The 14,182-nt window shown below is 44.1% G+C and overlaps 1 protein-coding gene across 2 annotated transcripts in view; it reads right to left on the bottom strand.

Moving 5' to 3' along the window:
• Window positions 1-14,182, bottom strand: part of ntm (neurotrimin) — a 567,086-nt gene that overhangs the window by 8,590 nt on the left and 544,314 nt on the right. For both annotated transcript variants that reach the window (XM_079283737.1, XM_079283736.1), the window contains 4 exons: window positions 2,674-2,802; window positions 1,583-1,703; window positions 1,148-1,299; window positions 202-237 (listed from right to left, as the gene is read on the bottom strand). In XM_079283737.1, the coding sequence (XP_079139863.1) occupies window positions 202-237; window positions 1,148-1,299; window positions 1,583-1,703; window positions 2,674-2,802 (438 nt within the window). The remainder of the gene's footprint in view (window positions 1-201; window positions 238-1,147; window positions 1,300-1,582; window positions 1,704-2,673; window positions 2,803-14,182) is intronic.

A 14,182-nucleotide genomic window follows, 5' to 3' on the forward strand; every position in this document is an offset into this window, starting at 1 on the left:
ATGAAGAGAACAAAGAGTAATGACAAACAGCTCAATGATCAAAGAGCCCAGCATGCATTTGTCTCTTCATGTCAGACACTGCGTATAGGTCCAGTGACAGTGCAGCCTGACTTCCAGTTTGGGAAAATGGCGGTTGGTCAGCATGCAGTTAATACTTTCCATCCACAACAGTTGAAGCGCATGCTGGTGCAGAATACTAACCTTGCAATAGCGTTGAGCTAGTGGGTTCAATTACGACTACACCAGGGAAACAAATGGAACAGAGCAACATATTGGAAACAGAGCAGCAACAAATCATTGACAGCACTTGTGAAAAGGTGTGCTGCTGAATAGACCTTTAACATTGTGGCTGCACAGTGGCATACAGTGGCATACTGGTAATAGTGTTCAAACTGGTAATAGTGCCAAAATAGTGGCTGAATTCAAGTTCAAAGCTGAAACACTACAGTATTTTAACGCTGACAATCACTCAGTGTTGATAAAGTTGTGATGACACATTTGCTGATACAGTGTACACACACTGAGGAGCTTCTGAGCCCACTAACCCAAAGACGGAGATGTGTTGTACTTTAATGCTCCTCACTATATTTGCAGGATATTTGGCACCTGGTGCGTGAGAGAGATCACTATTGTCACTGACTGAAATAAGCAGTGCATCTCTTCATTGCACAGTGAGAGCAGGATGTCAGCTGGCTGAGCTACAGAAGGACTCTCATGCTCTACAGGACCGACGAGGTGGAGGCCTGGCAACGTTTTAGGTGTAGTAGAATTAATATGGAACAGTATCACGTTATCTTAATACATTAATGGTCTGAACTAAATGATGTGAAATCTTATCTTTCATCTTTCATATATTTACTCCAAACAATCTGTGGTTGCCTGCACATAAATGCATTACTTTCTTTTTGAGTCATAAATAGGGGAATATTTAGGTGCATATCACAGTAAATGTAACAGCTTTGGATAAAAGGAAATGGATAAAGGTTGAATTAAACTGATAGAAGCTAAATGATGTAACGTGCAGAAGAAAGTTGGACTATTAATATTATTACTTTTATTAAAACATACATTTAACAGATAAACGACAGCATTTTAGTTGTACTTCCCTCTCTGTAGTACTATAGATGTCCTATATTCCTGTACTCACCATACATAAGGAAGCTTGTGTTAGAGCTTCCAAGTTTGTTGAGTGCGACACAAGTGTAGTTCCCGTAATCTCCATCGGACACATTAAAAAAGGTCAGCTTCGACAGAGATCCAGAATTCATAATCTCCATGCCATCGAGGTCATTGAGGATCCTAGATGTGAGAAAGTACACAGTGAGTGCAACGTGAACTTGTGAAATGGGAAGTCCCTTGCCCAATTACCAATGGGCCTGAGTGCAATAATAATAGTAATTTAATTAATGACTTGGACCAATTTGCAGTAATCTTAATGGCTGTATGACTGAAAGCTGATCAATGACCACCAATAACTGTGAAAACTGACAAACACGCACACGCACCCCCCCCCCCCCCCCCACACACACACACACGCTTCTTCCATTTGCCTCACGTAAAATTCAAATGTGAAAGTAATTACCTTCTGTCATCTTTGTACCACTCAAAGTCTGCCTCAGGCACGGCATCAGCATCACACTCCAGCTCTCCTCTCTGGCCCAGAGTCACTCCGATGTCTCTGCCCTCCGATACAGCTGGAGCATCTATGAGCAACAACATGAGAGCACTGAGATCAGGACGAGTCAAGGTTATCAGGAGATGGGTTGATGGCCTTCTCTCCTCTAAGCCATGATGATCTACAGCATGACCACGAGTGAACAGGAAGTAGGAGTTCAAATCATACGGTATTTCCTACACTGGTGAGATGGAATTAACTGTTGAGGGTTTCATTTGTTACAATCCATCCTGTGTCTCCTGCAGCAGAGAAGCAAAATGATCGAATCGATTTTAGTGTAGCTGTTTGAGCAAAATGTGGACTTCGGTCCAGTCGTGGATCCCAAATACTCCCTTTTGTTCTGGGCTCTGTGTGCCTCGGTAAATGTCTGTGAGCCAAAACAATGGTGACTATGCAGCCATGTCGTAACTCTCAATTAATCTACTGATTGTTTTCTTGATTTAATGATGAATGGCTTCAACAATAACATTTTAGAAAATAGTTTCAATTAGATGGGGACTTTCCTTGGGTTCCCTTCCCGATGTGATGTCCTCCAAATGTCTTGTTTTTTATCGAAAAACAGATTTTCCGTTTTCTATCAACTTAGCCAAATCAAGTAGCACATTATTATAATTGATTAATTGTAATTAATATAGTTGACATTTAAACCTTTAAAATCATACTGTTATAATCAGCAGCACTTGACACAAATAACTTGAGTCAACGATAAGACATTTTGTAGCTGCAATACTTAAATTCTAAAATTTAAATCAGCAGAGTATGATAATAATAATAATGTTATGAGATGGAGAAAAGCAGCAAAGGCTCATATTTGAGAAACTTGAACCTGACAATATTCAGCACTTTTTTTCTTCATAAGTTATTTACATGATCATATGATTGTATATTATTTTTCTGCCAAAAGACTCGTTGATGAATTGTTATTGATGAGTAATTGTTTCAACATTGTTAATTCAAATACAAAATGTTTCAATTCTTCAGCCAAGCAGTTGACTCACAGTTGACGGTGATGTCGACGGTCTGGACGTCTGTGTCAATATCGTTGACGGCTGTGCATTCATACTTCCCGGCTCTCTGTCTGGAGATAGATGGGATTTCCAGGTACTCATCCTCTGATGCCAGGTCTCCTATGAAAGGGGAAGGAAGTGGAGATGGAGATTCAAAATGATTGTGAGAAGTCAACAGCTGTGGCCTCGATTTTCACACTCTGTGTCTTTGCGTGGCCTCCGGATAGTCATTGTCATTCTGGTTTTGGAAAAAATGAGAATCTATTTTGGTATTTACAACACAAAGCGAGCAGTTCAGTTCTACCTCCAACGCAGAAATCAAAGCTCTAAGTTCAGAAGCAACAGCAGGAGCGCCGACAGGTCCTGTTAATTATTGCAGCACCCTGATCTAATGTGACAGCAAAATTCACACAGCTACATGTGTGTCAAAACTTACACCAGTAAAAGTCATGACGTGTGCCCAATTCTGTCCCTGCCGCTTCTCCGCTGTTCCTTTCAACACCACATCTTGAGCTTACTGACATATTTCTGAAGAAGGTACAACACTTGGTGATTAGTGCTTTGTTCAGGCCCAACTCATCATCAATTGTCTCTCAGAACTTTCATATTCGGCTCCTTTTTGTGTCTCTCACGCCTTGGAGCACACCGGCACTGTGTGACAATATGAACGAATGCCAGCCCCGTTACCTTTTTTCTAGTATCAATTTCACACGCTTGACAGAGACACTTAATACAGCGCTCAATGTAAAGAACTAAAGCCGTAATGGTCTCCAAGCCTCCTCCCAGGACGTAGGTGACAGTAATACATTGCACATGGATTCACTTTGCTGGGTTGAGGCACATTACTGAATTACACCTGGGAAGGTTGTTATGGAGTGAAGTTCTCACCAGCCCGCCGATCACCTGACGAGGAGTACCGGGAGGACTCATGTTCACTCCACGCTGTTCCTTTTCTGCTTTCCCTCAAACGAGGATTCTACATTGTGCCAACAGAGACTGCAGTGTCACTTAAAGCCAGACGGTAAAATCCTCTGAGGAGAGTTAATCAAGACAAGGCTGCAGCTGACGCACACTCTCCAAGTCCACACATCGAGCGACACTTTTACGGCAGGTGGTTTCACATCAACAGCTGTCCTTCAGTCTGGCACATGAAATCAATGCTTCTCCAAGAAACACATTCACACAAAAAAACGGCAATCATATCTGTAACAATGCTACATGTTTCTTCCCACATGCTGCTTTAAGTTGGATGTTAATGCATTGTCTCTTAATAAATATGAAAACTAAATGAATGTTTTTTGGAGTTTTTTAGGGGTTGATTTTGATTCCAAATTAACATGGAGACAACACATTCACTATATTAATGGTACAATGTCAGTAAATAGCAATCCTGTCAACATGTATTAAATTATAAGCCCACTTATACTTTCTTACATATCTTATTGTGTGGAGGTGTGGTAATCAAGCTTTAGAATAATTGTTTATAAAGTCATTTTGGGGGTTACAAGTGTGAATTATATATATTTTTGTTCTTTTTTATATTTTATTTTCTTAAGGTTAGCTTGAATTGATAAGAATGTAGGATAGGCATATTATTATGCTCCTCTTGTACCTTTTCAGTCATATTGTAGATTGCATACATGCTACACTAGTATTGTGTGCGATGGCTTAATAAAAATACTGCTAGTATACTCCATTTTATTAGCAAATAACAATGTAGAAAACATTCAGGTAGAAGGCTTCTCATATCTGGAACGGTCAGATTTAGCCAGGAGAAACAATAACGATTAGATATGGTTAATTAATGCTGACTCCGTGAGAAACGTCCCAGAAGGCGCAAATTAAACTCCACAAAACAGCCAAAGACCGTTTATTGAAGAAAGAAACTCTACACTTGCTGTCGGACTCAGAGCAGTGAGTTTCCTCTTGTGAAATAAGCTAGCTGATCATGTCACCATGATTTCAGTTGTATCTCTCAGCTAAACATCATGCACGTCATAGCAATGTGTTTATTTGTTTAACAGTTCAAACCTCCTGCGGTCCATCTCATTTTTAGGTTGTGTCATTCTAAAGAGTTTTGCCCTATGAGCCAACAAACAGTAATCACACCTGTAATCTTTAAAGCACATTGCATGAGGGAATTAGGATGAAGATTTGATGCTTTAATGTCTACTATCCAACATTTACATTTGAAGTCAATCTTCAAACAAATGAATTGCAAGAAAGTATATCAAGAGTATTGACAAGTAATGATTGCCTTATCATTATCCACTCTGTATACTCAGCACTCTTCTCACATGTATTTTCAAACCAGTAAATATATTGGCCTCTTTCTCCATTATGATTCCCACATCATGTCACATATATCTTTTCCCTAAGGCCACTCTGTAGTAAATCATGACCTCTGTGTTAAACACGCCCCCTATCTTTATCATATTGTTGTCTTTCATTACACACAATGCTCCTCCACCTCCAGCCTCCATGCTCTCGGCTCGCTAAGCATCAGAGGTTGCAACCCTCCAAATCCATCATCTCATTCACATAAAGTTACCTGCGCCATCGCTCATTTAAATGTTACAGGTTTGCCAAATTATCCTGCATTATAAGTGATGACTAATTATTAGCATGACAGTCCTGTAGCACTTCTGAGCCTCTTCGTTTGACCGCCAGTCACCGAACTGTGCAAGTGAAGCCATTGATAACAACCGACACAATGTGCCAAAAGATGATGTTTCTCTTTATATGTACCAGAGAGAGAAAACATGCTGTCTCAGCAGAAACAAAGAGTTCTCAGGACACTTCAGTACCCACTACACAACCCAGGCTCTGAAAATACACATATACACCCTCATTATATTTAATTTCCATGGGTATGTGTTTACAAAGAACAACAGGATTTACAATAGCATGACTACTGGTATTTGACTACTTCTTCAAGTGTCCACCTGCACTCTAGAAGTGAGCTGCCTTTTATAATGTCGCAGTCTGTTTCAAGGGGACTGCTGGGTTTGTGACCAAGTCATTAGTGAGATAGTACTGCCATCAAGGTGACATGGCAGGACACCGGGGAGACCGGGCAGGAGAAGGTGGTGGGGAGAAGAAAGCAAAGAAGAGCCAGGAAGTCTCGGGAGAGGCTCGCAGAAGATAATTTACCCTTTCTGTGTCCCTGAAATCAAACTCAAGGGCAACGCAGAAATGGGGTAGAAAATGGAAAGAGAGATATTTGTGTGCAGGGCAAGGGGAACAACTTTGAAGGGAGGGGGCAGAACAGGAGAGCAGATGCTTGAGGGATATAGGCATTTAAGGAGAGAGTACAAGGGGATATGGTGAGGCAGGATTTAAAGTGATGAATCCAAGCAATGGGGGGGAAAGAAATAGAAGCAGGATGGCAGACAGAAGAGGACACATAAAACAGAGCAAGAGTGGGAGTGGGGATGGTGTTATCAGTGTTGTCTAGAGGGAAAGGAAGTCGGAGTGAAATGTGTTGACGAAGAAGGAACAAAAGCTTTTGTTACTCAGACAAACAGTGAGAAAGAATGTTCATTTAAAAGATGTCCGCGAAGACAATGAAAGAGAGCGACCGAGTGCTGCTGCTCTGCAGCTACACTCTTCAACTGTGTTGCTGCTGCCGCTGTGCGAGGTGAATATATAGATAGTTATTTTGTCACTGATTATCAGCCTTTGGCATATGGAATTTCTTAAAATGCCTTTGATGCATCATCCCCTTTGAAGGAAACAAACAAAAGGGGTGAGCGGAAAAAAAGAATCATAGAAATATAGTAGCTCGGGGTTCCATGTATTACTGAGATGCAATAAGGGAGCTTTACTTCTATTCAAGGGGTTTGCCAGCGGAGATAATCTGTTGTGACAGTACAGTTTAGATTTGACCCGTCAACAGCAGCATACATATTTTTGAGCATACAAAGAAAAATGAAAACCGTGGCTGCTACTAATCTCTCAGGCCCCAACTTTGTATCTCAGTTAGTCTATAGGAGAAGCAGCTGTGTAAGGGAAGGATGCTGTATGCATGGTCATACAGCATGTGAGTTAAAGATATGAAGAATATGTAAGTGATTGTGAAGTCACACTTCTGTTTCTGCTTCTGCACGCAAAATTAAAAGGGAAGACAACACCTACTGAGCAAAGTGAATTTATGTGGACCTGACTCAATAAAAATAACTGTTGACAATTAGTTGATTCCTACAGTAACAATATAACTATTATTGGTCATTTTATTATTATATTGAAAATTGTATTTGCATGCATTGTATTTTTAAGTAGTAGTGTCTCTCTCTGCCCAGGGACAGCAGATGGAAAGTACCTTTCTAAATCCTAAAAAACCTTCATCTCAAAGGATTTTGAACAAGAATTTGTACAAAAATATAAAAAATAAATGAATAAAAAACAAATCCTGTTCCCCAAACAATCTACTAGGTTACACAAAATGACCAATCTTAATGATGGAGTTATCATTAATATTAGCAGTACTACCACCATACAGCCCACAGCATGTGCTATATGAAATGATACATTATAATGTCCCATTAAATCTGTATAAAAGGGTGCAGTAGATGTTGGCAGTAGATGTCGGCAGTATTGCCGCAGAATTGGACTACTTTTGAAGTGTTGCCGCGGGTTGGATTTTTTCCCCGCTGATTGAGTAGACCTATTTTGCATGCAAATGACATGAATACTATCTATGAATAAAAATCAACTTTTTAAATGAAATAATGCATTTATACCCAATCCTCCTAAACTGACTCCATATCAGCACATACACATGAAGATGATGGGTCACATCAAATACCCACATGCACACACACATACTTACACACGATGCTCTCAGTCCGCTGGCCCACCACCTCTCAATCCCAACTATGTATTGTGAGTAGGCCTATATTATTAAAATGTAGTGAATTAAAACAAGTCTTATTCGCTGAAATACAGTGAACACTGATACTAACAGCAAATTCATAACCTATTTACACATATATTTATTAAAAGTGTATGATTTAAATATGATGAGATGTTTTAGTTGAAATAAGCTATTGCATTAAACACAGTAAATATATATGATGTAAAAACAGTACACAGCCAAATAACCAATAGGTTAATTTAAGCATCAGTGAATTGGTCTGCACGTTCAGAGAGATATATTTTATTTATGACAATATACTGTGCCTAATTCAACAATAACAATAAGCCATGGATCACCAGTGACCTGAAAGTTCTTCTTAACAAGAAGAAAGCAGCTTTCAGGTCTGGGGACAGGGACGAGCTCAGGACAGTTCAGCGTGACCTGAAGGTGAAGCTCAGGGAGTGCAAGGACACCTACAGAAGGAAGCTGGAGGCCAAACTCCAGCAGAACAACGTGAAGGAGGTGTGGTCAGGGATGAAGCAGATAACCGGCTTCAAGGTGGGAGGCAGACAACCAGGGTTAAACTCGAGCTAAACTCTTTCTTCAATAGGTTTAGCTCACAGCCCTCATCTGTCTCCTCCACACACCACACCTCCCAAACACCACCACCTCCCTCTGTCCCCCCTGGTGAGCTGCATGGACTCAAAGCCCTCCACTTCAAAGGGCTCTGCCACCACCGACACTATGACCCCCCCCCCCCCCCCCCCCCTCTCTGTGACGACTGGCCAGGTGAGAAGACAGCTGGGAGACTCCACCAAGGCAAGACTGCAGGACCTGATGGCATCAGCCCCAGGGTCCTGAAGACCTGCACCATCCAGCTGTCTGATGTCCTGCAACATCTCTACAACCTGAGCCTGAAGCAGGAGGAAGTCCCGGTGCTGTGGAAGATGTCGTGCCTGGTTCCTGTACCTAAGAAGACGACACCATCTGGCCTCAATGACTACTGTAATAGGAAAAAACGTTTTTATTCTGCTCTCTGCTTAGTTCTCCTTAGACGGACAGCGCCTGCTGTATCATAAACCTCTACCTTAACAACAAACATCCACATAGGTCAAAGAGCACAGGAGAAGACAATTGCAGGCCATATATGGCCTCGACATAGAACCAGGCCTATTTTTTATTGTTGCAGGGAATACACCAGACATTGCCTGTTTCAGCACAAATGTCTGTCTTCCATCATTCTTCCCCTGGTCTGTTTCAGCTGGTTTCTCTTGTCTGTGGGTATAAAGGTAGCATGCATGAAGATGATTTTAGGGTACTCCTCACGAGACTCTGCGATACGTGTCTGTTGAGAACTGCTCTCTCTTTTGCTTGCAAGCAAATAAATTGACGATAGAGTGGTCTCGTGTGACGTCACAGTTTAGCTGGAGTTTAGTTGGAGTACACACAAAGCCACTGGCATGCACGGCTGAGTCGCAGAACCTATCGATCATGGTGAACTTTTGTGCTGTCTTTGGTTGTGGCAGCAGAGCTGATAGAGACAAGAAATCATTCTTTCGTTTGCCAGCGGTCATTACACATCAAGGAAATGACACGAAGGAGCTATCCAAGCGACGTCGCGAGAAATGGCTGTCACGCATCTCTCGAGATATAAAGGGATGGAATTTGGCGTACACTAGAGTATGTGCGGATCACTTTATAAGTGGTCAGTGATTTTATTTACTAATTCGTTTGTGAACAGTATTTAATAAAGGAAATATAAATTAAACTTGGACATGAAAGGTTACCGAAGCTTCATCGGCCCGTGACAGCAGTCGGTGCCAGAGACGCGTCGAGCGTGTACAACAGGCGAAACACAGAGATGCAGCCTCAGCATTGCTTGATATGAGTTTAACGTCAGATCATATATATATATATATATGTGTGTGTGTGTGTGTGGGGGGGGGGGGATGAAGTTAGGGGTTAGTTGAAAGTTAATTCCTACACACACGCACACAATGACATGCATGTACAATGTACACAAACACACGTGTCTGTTTGCACTGCGTAAACATTGAATATTGCTAAATATCGGACCAGATCTGTATATAGTTACCCTTCCAATGACGAGATGAGAATTGTTGACGACCGTTGCTTTGACGTCTCGGACCCATCCACTGACAAACTGATTATAAGCGTCGAGCCCTTTGTAGCACTCCAACTCGTCTTTTGTGTAAGGACTGGGGGTGTTCACGAGATACGTGTAGATGTTGGCGTAGTTTACCGATGGAAGATAAGTAGGATCGGCACTGAAACGATCTGCATTACCAATAACCTTCAATTTGGCCAGGTAGCGAACCTTTGATGCACTATCCAGTGATTCAAAGTATGGTATTTTCGCCACACTTCCTTGTTTACTCGCCGCCATGTAGGATCTGTATGTACTCCAACATGGCGGACAGACCTCGTAACTAAGGAGATCGTGACGTAGGTGAGACCACTCTATTACAACTTTGATCCTTCATCAAGACTCTGTTTCATTTGACATTGATTTGAAAACACTTTACACTTTTCTCCCAAATAGTTTAAGAAATATTCCACAACACTACCGACCAGTTGACCTCACATCACATGTGATGAAGGTGCTGGAGAGGCTGGTCTTGGCCCGCCTCTGACCGCAGGAAAAATCATCACAGGACCCTCTGCAATTTGCATACCAGCCCCATGTGTGAGTGGACGACGCCATCATCTACCTGCTGCAACGAGCTCAGTCGCACCTGGATGGTGGCTCTGTGAGAATCACTTTCTTTGACTTCTCCAGTGCATTTAACACCATCCAACCACTGCTGCTGAGTGAGAAGCAGCAGGAGGGGTTAATGTGTCCACCGTCTCCTGGATCACTGACTACCTGACAGGCAGACCACAATTTGTCCGACTGGGCAGTGTGCTGTCTGATACGGTGGTCAGTGGTACTGGAGCCCCACAGGGAACTGTTCTGTCTCCCTTCCTGCTCACCTTGTACACCACTGACTTCCAATACAACTCAGGGTCATGCCATCTGCAGAAGTTCTCTGATGACTCTGCAGTGGTCGGCTGTATAAGGGATTGGCGGGAGGAGTACAGGGCAGTACTGTCAGGATCCCGGTCTGACCCGTTGTGTGGTTCCCCTGATCTCCTCTCCTCATGTGTCCTGTCATTCCCCCGTTTGTTATTGTGTGCCATGTGCTCTGTGCGTCGCGCCACGGGACTCACACAGTCGACCAGCCCACTCTCTGGTGTCGGACCACGGGCTGCACACCTTCCTGTCTTTATTCAGGCTAAATAAAACCTGTTTCTATTAACTTCTGTCTCCTGTGGTCTTGCGTTTGGGTCCTACCTGTGAACTCCCATGACAAGTAGTGGATGACTTTGTGGAGTGGGCCGGTAGAAATCACCTGCTTCTGAACGTGGCCAAGACCAGAGAGATGGTAGTCGACTTCAGGAGGACGACGGCTGAGTTAGTGGAAGCATGAACAGATGTGTTATAGGCAAAAGCCACCTGTTTCAGATAACTATCCCATTCACCTCCGCAGGAAAGCAATGATTTGGCCAGTTGATCAATGAGAGTCCTATTAAATCTTTCGACCATGCCGTGGTGCGTGTTTTCTTTATCCCTAAAAGTTGACACAGTCTTTGAACAACCCCAGCTTCAAACTGCCAGCCCTGGTCACTGTGAACCACTTCTGGAACGCCATGTACCAGCACGTAATCCTCAAACACACTGTGCTACTGATTTGGCCGTTTGATTAGGAAGAGCATACAGGTTTAAAAACTTGGAAACGTATTCTTCTACTACTAACACATATCTGTTGCCCTTAGCAGTCACTGGTAATTAAAGAATGTCCATTGCTCTCTAGAATGGTTGAGTCGCTTGGGATCCGCCCATTGGTGCCCGGTGCTTAGGCACAGGAGCGCTGCGGGTCTGATATGGGAGGCACTGCTCGCACCACTGTCGAATGTCTTTGAACATAGAGGGCCAGTAACAAGTTTGCGTTGCTCGTTCCCACACTCGTTCCGCTGAGAAATGCGCCGACACAGGGCCTCCATGAAGATGGTGCAGCACATCAGGGATAAGGGCACCACTTGATACTGAGCACCCCCTGTGAGGGAGGAAGTCACTCTCCGTCCATTCAACACATAAAGACAAGGATATTCAGTCCATACCTTCCCCAGCCACCTGGAGCTGCCTCTCATCTGCCCCCGAGGTGGTCGAGAATCCCTCCAATCCAACACCGTAGCAATATCTGGATCGGCCTGTTGCAGTTCTTTCAGTCCAGTCCCATCATGTGAAAGTGCATGTATCAAAGACAGGTCATTTATCACACTGTCCGGTTCCAACGGCTGCCCCCCTGTGATGAGGTCAGAGGTCCGGAGGTTCACCACGGATGGCGGTGTCAACAGACTGTTGGCTTGGGGAACACCTGGATCCCTGTCTGACCCTACTGCATTCACCTGTGTGGTGACATCTCGTGAGGTGTCATTCCCCGTACCAGCCACAGGATTCTGTGGCCGCCATGAGAGAGCATCAGCATTATAATGCTGTTTTCCATCCTTGTGTTGAATAGCCCAGTTGAAAGGATCCAGCTCCAATATCCATGTGCTCTTCTTCCAGTGGGATCTTTGTCAATAGACATGCTGCGGAGGCACAACAGAGGTTTATGATTGGTTATAACGGTGAAGGCAGCCTCTCCGATGTAATGTCTGACTTGGCGTACAGCCCACACAATAGCCCACAGTTCTCTGTCAAACTCTGTCAAACGTGGACCAGCGCCTTTCGGTGGGAGTGAGCGACTGACTAGCATACACCACCACTCTCTCTAGTCCTTCCCCATCTTAAGCCAACACGGCCCCCAATACTTCCATGGAGGCATCTGTGTACACTTTAAAGGGGATGTTAAAGTCAGGCATAGTGACAATCAGGGCCTCTGAGAGCACCCCTTTAAGATACTCAAAGGCCTCATTACATTCAGTGGTCCATTGGAAAGGCGTGCCTTTACATGCCAGGTGGTGCAGAGGGGCTGCACACTTGGCAAAACTGGAAGTTATTAGTCATTCGAGACTGAAACATATTCTGTGTTAAGTGTGCAAACGATGAAACAATGGGCCCCACCAGAGTACGTTTCAGTCCATGGCCAACGTCTGTAGTTGGTAAAAACTATAGACGTTTTACAAAACGTCTATAGTAAGAACATAAACCCACAAATGCTCTCACTTCAGTTGGATTCCGTGGTGTAGGCCAAGTTCTGACCTAGTCGGTGTTCCGAGGGTCTGGCTGTAGGCCGTGGCGAGAAACAAAATGCCCCAGGAACACCACATGATCTTGAGCTAGGTTCAGTTTGAGAGCTGCCGCCTGGATCCCAGAGAACACTTCACGCAGACTGGAGAGATGGCTCTCATAGGTGGGGCTGTATATCAGAACATCATTGAGATACACCATACACACCTGCCATGGCAGCCCTCTTAGCACCAGCTCCATCATCCGCTGACACGTTGCAGGTTGGTTGATGAGGCCCAAAGGCATCGACCGCCACTGGTAGAGGCCCCTGGCCGTCGTGAATGCCGTTTTCTCTCTGTCTTCCTCAGCAACCTCAACCTGCCAGTAGCTATTAGAGAAATCGAATGTGCTAAACCACAGGGAGGTTGCTAGCGCATCCAATGTATCATCCACCCTGGGAAGAGGATGACAGTCTTTCACCGTTACACTGTTAAAGTGACGGTAGTTAATCCAGAATCTCCACTCACCATTCTTCTTTTTTACTAGGACTACAGGCGTTCACAGAGATAAACTCCCCTAGATGCATGCCCTTTCTCAGTATCATGTCTGGATCTGTAGGATTTAACACACTGGCGGTAGTAACCCCATCCTTCACTGTAGTCACTGTGTGCGCAACAACACACTCACTTTTACTCCGGAGGTTAGGCGCTAAGTAGCCCACGAAGTCAGACAGCAGGTCAATGGTCCCGGCTGGGGACACACACACTGGCGCCAGCATCTCGCTGAGGGGTGGCAATGTCATAGCAGTTGTGATTGACATTGCAACACTCAGGAATCAAGTCTTTGCTGCTCAAAAGGGGAATATCAGTGTCCCATAACAGCAGGCTGCCATGGGAAAAATCCAAGAGGGCATGATTAGGAACCAGAAAGTCCAGGCCCAGCCGTGCTGCTTGTGTAGACCCCCGAAGTACGTAGAAAACATGCTGCCAGGACTCATTACCCAGATGTAGGGTGGTAGTTATGGTGCCCAATGTGTCAAGCAGAGATTTACAGCATGTGCAGCAATAAAGTCAGCATTTATGGGCTGTTCGCAGAGCGCTGGAACTGACATGCGAAAATCAGCACTGATAAATGACTCCAATATGTTGATTTCAGTCCCTTCAATGCTCCCCCTCACATATGAGGTACTCTGTTGCTTTTGGTCTGTTGGTCTTGTATCAATGCATTACTGGCTGAGCCCATGAGTGTGGTAGCTGGTGTTTGGGCCCCAACATCAGCTACATTCCGTTTCCCGACTGATCGGCTCGGTCCTCTCTCTTGGGAGAGAGAAAACGCACTCCTCTCTTCCTCATTTGGTAGATCTAGGGCCCCTCCAAGTTGGACAGCCGGCTTGGTTATCGTAAAGCGCC

This window comes from Melanostigma gelatinosum (assembly GCF_949748355.1).
Source record: "Melanostigma gelatinosum genome assembly, chromosome: 14".
In the NCBI taxonomy this organism is placed as follows: Eukaryota; Metazoa; Chordata; class Actinopteri; order Perciformes; family Zoarcidae; genus Melanostigma; species Melanostigma gelatinosum.